General features: G+C 31.5%; 1 protein-coding gene across 1 annotated transcript; it reads left to right on the forward strand.

Annotated features, from left to right (window-relative positions):
• The first annotated feature begins 2,927 nt into the window (after positions 1 to 2,927).
• On the forward strand, positions 2,928 to 6,928 carry LOC106099981. Its single transcript, XM_013278684.1, has 2 exons — positions 2,928 to 3,043; positions 5,958 to 6,928. The coding sequence occupies exon 2, from the start codon at positions 5,973 to 5,975 to the stop codon at positions 6,852 to 6,854; it is 882 nt and encodes a 293-aa protein (XP_013134138.1). The 5' UTR covers positions 2,928 to 3,043; positions 5,958 to 5,972; the 3' UTR covers positions 6,855 to 6,928.
• The last annotated feature ends 5,949 nt before the right edge of the window (positions 6,929 to 12,877 follow it).

Genomic DNA, 12,877 nt, shown 5'->3' on the forward strand with positions numbered 1-12,877 from the left:
CAAAAATGTGCTGTGATTACCGACATACTCCACGAAGTAGTGTGTTTACGCTTTATTAGTATTGACGTATAGATTAGTAAGGTTATTCGAGAACAAGTTTTTTTTCGATATAACATACACAAACATACATGCACACTCCAACTTGACTGTGTAGATAAATGTAGATAAAAAATAATAAAATATAATGTAACATTTCACAATGATTGATTATTTGGTCATCGTGACTAGCTAAATTTAAAAATAAAATATACAATCGCAAACGTTACGTATTCTAATAGTAATTAAAAAGATAATAAAATAGTTATCTAAATCAGGTTGATTTTTTAGCGAAAGTATTTATAAATATGCCTACACTAGATCTGGAATCTATATATCTATATTAAATCTATACTAATATAATAAAGCGTAAACACACACTTCGTGGCGTATGTCAGCAATCACAGCATATTTTTGAATAATTCTTTCTTTAATAAAAAAGCCCTACACTTTCAACACGCTACTATCTTTTTTCACGCTAGTAAACTTAGGGGGCAAAATTGAAAAAAAACTTCATGTGGTAAAATGACCATAAACTACAAGATACCAACATAGGAAGCAAGGTTATTATGGTAACGGTAATATTGGTAAGTAGCGCCAGTGGTGGAGAAATTGAGAAGCAAAAGGTTAGCGTGGTATGGACATGTTATGCGACGAAATGATGGGGACATAAACCAGAAAGTGTTGAGATTGAATGATGGCTACAAAGGAAGAGGAAGACCGAAGAAAGTATGGATGGATTGTGTGAAAGAAGATATGCTTAAGAAAGGAGTGGATTCAGATATGACGGCTGATAGAGATGTATGGAAGAGCAGCACATACTGTGCCGACCCTCCATAAGGGATAAGGGCAAGTGGATGATGATGAATATTGATATTTGCAATTGAGAATTTGACAAATGTAAACAATTAAATAAAGTTTTTACAATTTCATGCGCATGAAGCAAACCGGAAACAGATAGTTTATGACATTGATGAGAATTTGGTATTCTACTAACAAATAGTAGAATAAAAAATATGAATGTTTCTAACAGTGGTAGTGCCCGCTTTAACATCTTAGCACGAATAGGTCGGCACGCCCCCAGTAATACCACGACCACACAGAAGACAGGCGTGAAATGGAAGCAATTCCGTGTTTCGTCTGATGAGTGTGGTACCGGAGGTCCAATTTAAGTCCCTTTCTCTTTACCATCCTTTTCTTATAAGGAGAGGTTGGGAAGAGGAAGTGGATTTGACGGTGGAGGAGATGCATGGGAAAGGGAAATATCCTCTTTATGTGCGTCTCCTCCTCCGTCGTATAAGTGTAGGCAACGCATCTGAAATTGCGGATGTCTATGGGCAGCGGTTGGTTCGCCATTTTGGCGGTTTCAGGTGGTCTCTTGCTCGTTTGCCACCATATGTTATAAAAAAAAATGTTAATAAAATAAATGTTGTTTAATAGATAATTAAATACTCCTTAGCATTCTTAGTTTACGAGTATTTTACTTTTTTTAAGTCACCCGGATTCAATGCTCTTGAGTTTAAACAATTTTTTTCCAAAAGAAAAAACCTCATTTTAAACTAGATTCTTCAATACTAAGAGCATACTTCGAGTAAAAAAGAAACAGCACTAGGAATAAAAATAACTTCAGCCTTTAATGCATTCTCATATACAGTTTTAGAATAGCAATCAATACACTTTCATTATTATTGTATCATAAACATTTTATTGCTCAGTCAGGAGAACTATATTCAGTCTCAAGCAATTTTAATGACCTATAACTTGCAGTCTCGTATACGGCTTTGTTCATTACTGCACCGTATATTTAAAAGTCTATGGCAGTAACAAATGAGTACATAAATGACGTAATGTTAAGAACATAAAATATTTTAAGTGCTTTAATTTTATTAGAATTTAAGTAGAAGTAGATTTCGCCCACGACTCCGTCCCTGTATGTTCTACCAGACTATCCTCTACGTCTATGTCAAATTTCGTCAAGAATTTGGCAGTTTAGGATACTTACCTTAATAAATATCCATCTATCTAATCTTTCGCATTTTTAATATTAGTAAGAAGGAATATAATAGACTAAACTGTACTGAAATTGAAATAATCGACCATAAAATTCAGCTCTCGGTATTCTCGTAGATTTTCTGAACAATTGAAGAATTGTTATTTATTACGTCTGATCATTGTCAATTAAGGGCACATAAAAATAGTCTTTGTAGATAACTTCGTCAATTATAACTTTATACTTACTCTCTAGATAAAATTGCAACGTGAAAAGAATATCCAGAACATGCTTTATTTGCTGTATTTCTCTTACCTATGTTATCGGCAAATTGTATACACCGACTGTTTGTATTTTGCCACGGCAAATCGTAAGAATTAGGCAGATTGCATATCAGACTAATCGACAAATTGACCAGTTATTTTTCGATTTTTCCGTTACGACAAAAAGTAATAAAACAAGTATTTCTAGAACTAAAATGTAAACATAACTGCAAACTTATACCGTTCGTTATAATGAGATTATCTCAAAACTACAATTTATCTAATCTCCTAATATATATTTAAAACCGTGGGATCGATTCCTGGAAGCATAAAATATAATTCCAGGAATGTATTAACAAAAAGCAATTTCAAACTAATTAATTCCAGGAGCTATCAATACGTAGAGCTCCTAAACCAGTTTCTGGAATACCTGTTCTTACAGGCCAGGTAGACTGGCCCTTAGTGTGAGTCATTCACCTTGCGTATTACATTGAAATAATCCTCTAACCACCTTAACGCTATCGGAATAGAGTTCATTTTCCTTTGAATTTGGTTTGAACAGCAGTAACACTGTATTGTTTGTAAAAAGGTAGAGAATAAGTGTCTTGTGAGCAGTCAATTTATTATTGTCACTTTAGTGTTCAGTAAGTATTGAAACACCGGCGAAGGTAGTGTTATGTGATGTTAATTTTAAAGTGAATTATACAGTGAATTAGTTTAATGTGGCCTTTGTCTTAAGGATCAATCAAGACAGGTTAGTAATTAATTTTATTCATTAAATTAATTTAATAAATTCTTAATTACGTTGATTAATATCCATTTATTAAGCAATTATTTTCTAATCTATTTAATTAATTGAAAAATAATTAGACTAATAACATATATTAGAATTTTGTTCGATTACCGTTCTGATTAATTATTTTTATTTTATTAATTAATTCAAACTGGTATTGATTTAATAATTGTTAAATCAAAATTAATTTAAATACAAATTTAAATAGTTTTCTCGGTTGTACTTTTAGTTTCTAGTCTTCAGAAAAATGTTATAAAAATACTATTTTATCCGTGAATTGTTTTTAATTTCAAATATTCTAGCCAGTAATTATTATAATTCTACCAATTAATAACGTCTGCATATACTTTGTATTGTTAAGTATTTCACTCTGAATCAAATTTGACATCGAATAGAGTCGCTTTAATAATAAAATTTATTCATAAATTTATATATATTTATATCTATTTAGTTCTATAAAGTATAGGTTTATTAACTATCATTCCATTCCATAGGGTTTTTTTATCTTCGGATAAAGAAATTAAATGTGAGAAATTTATTTCTCTTAGTTAAAAATTATAATTTTGCTAATTTTACGAATATTATAAATGCGAAAGTTTAGATGGATGGATGGATAGATGTTTGTTAAAATTATTAGCCTAAACTACTCAACAGATCTCAATAAAAAGTAACATAGATGTAGAGATAGTGAGGAAGCACTAGAGCTACTTACTTTTTTTTTAAATTCGGACGGTATCGTAGGGGAAAGCTAGTAATTATCTTAAATGGTATTCCTGTCAAAAACCTTATACCAAAATAAATATAAAACTTTTCATACGAATCCCACTAAACTTGAGAAGTGGTTGAAAACTGGTTATCGTAACAAAGGAAGTCCTGGAAGTTGAATGCCTATTTTTGTACATGTTCAATTATATTGCTTTTACGAAGAACATTACTAAAGGATTCATGCAGATAATAATTTTCAGTGTCATTAAATAAAATGATATAAAAAAATCTTATCCAAGTCGTTTTCACATTCAATGTTAACTGCACAATTGAATTTTACAGAAAAAACTGAGCTAGTTTAGATAACACGTTAACTGTAGAGTTTAACGGACAGTTAAAATTTCGACTACACCCCTTTTTTACCGCTAGACGTTAGTCTAGGAAACTTTGTCTTATCTACTTACCGAAATTAAATTAATCAAAAGAAGTTCAGCATTAAGACTAGGGTTGACTTTTACTATCTTACTAATATTATAAATGCGAAAGTCTAGATGGATGGATGTTTGTTAGAGTTTGTAGTCTAAACGATTGAACAGATCTCGATGAAATTTGGTATAGATGTAGAGGGTAGCCTGGAAGAACACATAGGCTATTCAATTTTGTTTTTTTTTTTATAATTCCATGTCGACGGAGTCGCGGGCGAAAGCTTATATACTATAAGATGTATATTGGTACTACCTTTTACCCGCGACTACGTTTACGTGAATTTAAAATAAATAAAACTATGTAGTCTATGTGATTTCTAGACTATCTTGTACGTCTTTGCCAAATTTCATCGAAAACCGTTTAGCAGATTAGGCTAGAAACTCTAACAAACATCCGTCCATCCACCTAAACTTTCGCATTTATAATTAGTAAGAAATATTATAAAATACCACATGGGTAACTTAAACACCAAACTTACATCAAAATATCATTCAGAAGAAAACGCTACTCTAACAGAAGTTATTTTATGCATAAAACTTTATGAGTGTTAAACAGAAGGATAAGTTATAATGTTATTTCACTATAATCTGATAAAGACTATCATAAAATAAAAGAACTCGTGAAAACAAAACAACCTTTTGTACTTTTATAATGCGGCTAATTTGAAAAGGATTTGTAATGACTTAAATCTTGTTTTACGATCTTTTCTACGTATCTTTTTACACTTTGTTCTCTGTTTTCTGGATTACGAATAATTCTGTGTTTGACTATTGAAATATTTCTTGGAAATGTCGAATTCACAGAACTAACTGGATCAGTTCAAGTTTGAGTGTACTTCAAAACCATATTCCAAATAAGCATAAATAAACTTTATTTTGTCTATAAGACGAAAAATCACAAAGTGAACTAAAAATGTTAATTTATTATTACATATTAAAAAGTAAAACATAAAAACCACAAAGATACATTTAAAAATTCTAAAGTGATAAAAAATCGTAATGTTAAAAAACTTTTGTTTCATAGATAAATTTGATAAAGTGGTTAATACACGTGTTCAATATTAGGTTCTTTAGGTATCATCATAGGACAATGGAATTAAAAAACACAGAATAATTGTATAAAGATAGTCGACGTTACACGAGGTACTAACGTAGAAAATTATTACAAATAACGTATGGGACAAAAGAAGCGATTGTTTACTTTTGAAAAGGTCGTTTGTATCGAAGACAATGCGACATTATAATAATACTGGTCCGGCCTGTAAGTCTACATGTGTAAACACTGGGCTGCGGCATGTGGGAAATGAGATAGGATGCGGAACGGAATGTTGAAAGCAGGTGTTATTTATGTATGTAACTTGAAACACTTGTCTGGTGTAATTTAAATATTTTGAATTACTAAGTTTGTTTGCTTAAAATTCTCTTCTTCATCATTCTACTTAATGTGTAAGCTAAAGTTAAGAATATCGTGATAGATTAATTAACAGTTTTACTGGCAAATGGAATGAATAATGTACAAATACTGAATTTTTTGATCAGTAAAATTCTACCCCTCTGTATCTATAAGATTAAATACTATATACAACTTTCTGTAAAAGAAAACTATTTTTTTTAATCCTGTTTTTTTATTCTATATTATGCGTCCAATTATACACATGTTTATGAACATAATTTCTTTGTTACAGATCTTGTTGATAAACATGGCGTCCGTCGATAACAAAGAAAACATGACACAACCGAAAACGTTACAAGAAGCACTGAATGTGATAAAATTTTTAGAAACAACACATAAACAAGAGATAATCAAAATGAAAGATGCATACCATAAACAATCGGAAATAGTTAAAAAATTAGAAGTAAATAGGAAAAAGGAGCTCGAATTCTTATCGAGTGAACTTCAAAAGTATGAAATAAACTTAGCATTAAGAATGGAATCTGTCACGGTACAACTCACACAGAAAGACGAAATAATTCGCAAACAAGCCGAGATAATAGAAGAACTCAACAAAAAGTTGAGTCATAACTTCTCAATTCCAGACATAAACATCGTCGATTCCAATTCCGATTCAGGTGTAGCGTTAGAAGAAACGGTAAACAGCAAAAACGAAACAAAAGCTGAAGTCAAAGCAACTAGAAAATGCAGTCGAAAATTCACAGACCCAATTGGATTTCTACGCAGAGTAGATTTCTCACCTATGAAATACAAACCGAGTAACAGGGAAGTTAAAAAGAAGGAAGACAAAAAGAAACATCACGATACACAATTTACAGAAAACAGAATTTTAGTGCCACAATTCAGAAATGGTAAAGTCACAAGTGATGATGAACGAAACACTGGTGAAGACGCAGGTCTGTCTGACAGTTTAACAGAACCTGTGTTGATCAAACCGAAGAAATTAAACGAAAGTATGAACAATCATTTCTCAGACGACGGCAGCGAGGACACCAGTGAAGAAATATTCGATCGAGTTATGACGAGGAACAGCATCAGACGATCTGTCAAAGCTAATCCGAAATATAAAAAAATCAACAGAACAAAATCGAAACTTCTGGAACAAGTGAAAGTGAACATTGTTGACTAAATAGTATCATAAACTATTTCTCTACATAATGTGCAATCTATTCTGTTATTTAATTATTAAAATCATGTAACTGACCTGATTTTTTTTAATTCACGAAACATTGTCCTTGTCACCTGATCACTATGTAATGAAAACTTATACTGATAATTTCGATTACCTAAGGAATTTTATAATGAGATTAGATGCAGCTATTACATAATTAAGCACCCTTTGAAGTCGTTACATAATTACATTTGTGCGTACTTAATAGGACAATCAAAACTGTTAATCATACACTTCTCTTGGTTCTTGTGGTTTATATTTGTATGAATAATATTAATTCCAACGTTTGTAATTGATGTTGCTTAAACTTTGTACTCAGTCAACCAAAGTTTTAATTAGATTGTCATTAGTAGTGCACAGTTTTGAACAAACCACACCAGACAGTATCTTTGTTGTGTAGCAAACATTAGTATATCGTTCATAATACTAATTAGAGTATGATATTTAAACTCTTAATAACTAGACTGTATTGTTACGTTTGTAGCTTTTTTCTTTTAGATTTTACGAAGGACTAGCTTTCTTCAGCGACTGTGGAATTAATAAAACTAAAGTGTTGTGCCAGACTATATCGTCTTTTTACCTGTTTGTACTAATAAGTAAAAGGTTGATTTTATTTTTACCAAATTTAATCGAAATCCGTTCATCCTGCAATTTCCATCCATCAATCTAATTTTTCGTATTAACATTATTAGTATGACATAATTTAATTTCGACGATTGCTTCTAGTATATTAGTGCAATGTAAAATAAAATTAATGTAAACTAGCTTTCGTACTGTAAACTAGCGACTCCGTCCGTGTGGTATTGGAAAAATCAAAATAGCCTATTTGTTCTTCCAGACTATATTCTTCATCTATGCCAAATTTCATCGAAATCCGTTCAACGGTTTAGACTACAAACTCAAACAAACATCCATCCATCCATCCATCCATTTATATTATTAGTGAGATTAAACTATTTTACTTTGTAATTAGAAGAATATAAAGAAATAATCTCGTGAGAATGTTTAAATAAAACCTCTTGAGATAGACATAATAGATAAAGGCTGATTGTTTAGAATACAGACAATGTTTTATGAAAGTGGCGCCTTAGATTCGCTTCTAGTAAACCAGTCAACAAGAATTTTATGATCCACTTGTATCGAACTTTCCAGCAACACTAGAGCTCACTTATTACCTACTATTTTTGAAAACTAAGCATCACTTGTATAAAGCAGCAAGAGGAATATTAAAACTACGATACAAGACAACTTGTTATAGACATGGCAAATATTGTATATGCAAAGAAAATTACCACTGTTTCGAATAAAGTCCATGATCTTCCAATTTAGTTAAGGAAAAATCCTATTATATCTATACATATAATAAAATTGGAGTCTCTGTTTGTAATATCAAAACAAAAATCCCAGATTTCGGAAAAATTATTTGCGTTGCTGATAACGAAAATAATTTAAAAAAAAATCTTTCTGTCTGTCCCAGGCCGCGTTTGTTCCGATTAATCTCCGAAACGGCTGGACTAATGTCGACCGGCCTTTCACTGAAGGGAAGCTGACTTAGACGGACATGTTATAGGCTATTTTATATTAATATTGCGTGCACGAAGTCACGCGCAACAGCTAGTTTTAACTAAAAAAGAACACTGACAATATCCAATTAATATGTACATTGTTTCAATAAACAAAAACAGTAGCTTACAGGTATATTGGTTTTTAAAGCGTATATTGGCATAGTCCAGGCAAATATTAAATTGCTTTGACAACGTTTGTGCTTTGACAAAAATCCAGTATTTTGTGGCTTTATTAAAAATGTTTGAAGTATACAATGTAAACGTTTTGCTGTGTAGAGAAAATCTATTTGACTATTGCACTACTTTAGCGTCGGTGGCTCAGTGGTTTAAGCACTCGACTTGTAATCTACAGGTCTTGGGTTCGAATCCCGCCATGTACCAATGTGATTTTCGAATTTTCATATGTACATAATTTAATCGATGTTCTTACGGTGAAGGAAAACATCGTGATGCAACTTGCACATATCGGCGAAGAAATTCAAAGATATGTGTGAAGTCAACCAACCCGCATTGGGCCAGCGTGGTTGACTATGGTCTAGTCATCCTAACTTAGGGCATGCTCCGTGCCCCCCGGTGGGGACGTATAGTGGGCTGGTGACGATGATTATTTTAGCGTGTTTCTTTTTCAGATTTTTTTGGAAAAAATAATATTAACAATCAAACAATCTTTTTTAGCTATCATTTTGTTAATGTGGGAAAAGCAAATTCCGTTGAGTTCGGTTGGTTGCTTAACTTTGGTTGGTTTCCAATGTCGAAACAAAGCACAGACGTATAATCTTCTCTCTTATCCTGTATGAAAAGATAGAGATAGCAATATGTCATTCATAGATGGTTCGTAACTCATAGCAATATCAACATCCAGCTTAACTAAAATTCCAAAAGAAACAAGTTGCAAAGAAAGTGATGTAATACAACCAAATTTCGACAATTTAACAACACGTTTATGGTGTGAAAGTTAATTCTTAAATTATACCGACGTTTACAGATAATTGTTATGATGTTACGTATTCGATTTTATATAAATAAGTATATCTTGGGACTACAAAACATGATATTCAAGGAATGCGAATGTTCCGTTCTCCTGTGGGCTTACAGCTAACGACTTATAAAGTATATTATTTTTATTACAAAAATTATCGATACTAAATTTACAGCACTAGTGCATGTATTATATTAGCTTTCTTTTATCATCAAAAGCTTATTTTATTGGCATATTAGATGTTCAATACAAATTGAACTTGCAATATTATATAGTCTGTGCAATCTTAGTAATTTAAGATTTTTGTAGCATGGCAACACTTTCATATTAATTAACTTCCATTTCCAACACGTTGCTTCTTATATAAACTTAAAAATGTGTCTGTATCTAACTTTTCGCGGTATTTAATTTCATTATTAGAAATAAATATCTAAAATATAAAACTTTGCTTTCATTAATGAACTTTAGCTATTGCCGAGACTTCGTTCTTGGGTAATTTTTAAAATGTATGTAGCCTATGTAATCTTCCAGACTAGAATCTATCTATGCCAAATTTCGACATTTGTTTTTTTGTTCTGGACTTAGGTGGTAACAAACATCCATCCATACATTTCACATTTACAATACAAATATGATTGATTCATACGAAGTTTTTACTCATTGAATTACCTTTTACTATTTATCTTTCCTCCAAATGGTGCAATTAACTGCAAGTGCAAGTGATAACAAAGAAAGCCTTGATGTCGTTAGTTTTCTAATTACCAACGCAACATTCCACGGCAGCTTAACCCTTATACTTAGTTAAGTGCGAAAATTGCACTGAATAATGACTAGTAATTTTGGGAGAAGAATTGTTTGTGTGTGATTCCGACTGACGTGCTTCCAGATCATATAATACTATTCTTACTAATATTATAGATGCGAAAGTTTATATAGATACATGTTTATTAGTATATATCTTCGCCAAATTTGCCGAGATTTGGCTAAGATGTATTTAGATCATAGCCTAGAAGGACACATAGGCTATTTACTAAGTTATGAAATTCTAAACAAACGAAGTCGCGGGTATAAAAAAGAAAAATGATTGTTTATTAAAAAACATTATCAAACATTATCTGATGACAGACTTTCACGGAAGTTTAAATCTATGAATTGAATAGATAAAAACATAACTTGTTTTTTAAATTGATACATCCGTGAGAGCCTGTTTCTTTGTTTATAGGAGCTTTGACTTAAACGCCGGATGTTTCTGGCGTCGCTGCGATATACTTGTACTAACGACTCTAGTTTTTATGTAGTTTCGGACTCTCTGAAAAACAATTTTAATTATTATAACCACTATTTAGTTAGGTTAGGTACGTGTCTCAAAAGATGACATGTGTAATAACAAAATCGTTATCTTGTCTTACTAATATTATAAATGCGAAAGTTTAGATAGATGGATGTTTGTAGAGTTTGTAGCCTAAACGGCTGAACAGATTTCCATGAAATTTGGCATAGATGTAAAGGATAGTCTGGAAGAATAAGTGAGCTACTTATTTTTTTTTAATTCCACGCGGACGGAGTCGAGGGCGAAAGCTAGTAGTTAAATATGATTAATAGAAGTAATCTATATTTAAATATGTAATTAATATTTACGAAAATCAAAACATGAAGACAAAAAAATAAAGAAATACAATTTGACAACGGTCGATAAGATTTTTGGTTTGATTTTTAGAGAGGGAATTAATACCCAGATTAAAAAATGTAATGAAAATTAAAAAAAAATGTTTATTCTGTGTTTTTTCAGTTCGATGGTATTTTTCAGTGAAATTCAGGCAACGTTCGTGTCCGGACACAGGTGATAACAAGTAATGCAGGACATTACGGAGGCATTTTGGGAGCGTGGGAAAATTCGTTTACTGACGCCCATCCCGCTAATGACCGTGGGAATGTTGCGAATGCTTAATATTGCTTCTGTGCTTTTATCGTTGCGTGCTTTTTTTTGAATTATAAAATGCCTGTATTATAAATAAATAAATGAAATAAAACACTATTGACCAAAGAAATTATAAAAAAGAACAAATCTTACAAAACATATTACTCTAAAAAAAAATCTTGTTCAAAATGTTATACCATACTGTACAAACTACATACATTTGATCAATACTAAAGTCAAACATATACATAAGTTATGTATCGATTGCCTCTGAATATTCACATATCCAATAGACCATAAAAATGTGGTTAGTTCTCGCATATTTGATACATCAAGCATTTAGCTGTAGGTATGCTGACCGCAAAACTGGAGCTCAGCTTCTCAAGATTCACTGCATTCCTTTAAATCATTCGAATACGAATGCCTGAGATACAATTAAATTCAGTTCTTATAAAGGATATAAATAACTAAGAATTATCCATATCTACCAGTATATCTATACTAATATTATAAAGAGGAATATTTGTATTTTTTATGTATCGAAATAACTCAAAAACTAATGGGTCGATTTAAATAATTCTTTAACCGTTACATAGGTAATTTATCTGTGAGTAACTAAGATGTACTTATTATTATTTTTTTATTTCACGCAGACGAAGTCCCGAGGAACAGTAATTTATAAAAATACAATAATATAAAGACTTGTATTTTTGTATGTATTGAAATAACTCAAAACACTACTGGGCGATTTTTAAAAATTATATCACCTTTAGAAAGGTTATCTGTGAGTGACATTGGCTAAATTTTATTTTTTATTATTTAATTTTACGAGGATGAAGTCGCGAGCAACTGCTAGTAATTTGTAATATATTTCTAATGTCAGCTATCCAGACAGCAGCGACTTGTTATCGAAGCTTTATTACTTACACGTCAACAACAGGTATACAAACAAGATTCATTGAAAGTTATACTTATCCTTTCCTCCGGAAAATTGATTTGGCTCCTGACAAAATGTACGATGTAATACGAACTATATCGTTTCTACACCGACGGATTCATTTTTCAATTATGCGAAGCAATGTACAAATTTGCTTTCGCCCGCGACTCTCGTGTGGAATTGAAAAAATAAATGTAAGTCTATGTGTTCTTCTAGACTGTCCTCTATATCTATGCCATATTTTATCGAGATCCGTTCTGTAGTTTAGGCTACAAACTCTAACAAACATCCATCTGAACTTTCGCATTTATTATATTAATAAAACTAACTGTTCCCGTGCAACTTCATCCGCATAAAATTATGAAAATTTTATTTTATTATTTACATCTGTCAAATATCAATTACAAAAGTCAAAATGATATGACACGATGACAACCTAGCTTCCTTAATATTGGCAGCAACTTATGGTCTCTTTCCCACATTAGGGTTTTTATCCAAAACATTTACCCCCTAACTTTAATGGCGTTAAAATATATAGCCTGTAGCGTGACGCAAGTGTAGGGCTTTTATTAAAAAAAAGAA

The sequence above is a fragment of the Papilio polytes genome, unplaced genomic scaffold, assembly GCF_000836215.1.
Source record: "Papilio polytes unplaced genomic scaffold, Ppol_1.0 DF824080.1, whole genome shotgun sequence".
NCBI lineage: Eukaryota > Metazoa > Arthropoda > Insecta > Lepidoptera > Papilionidae > Papilio > Papilio polytes.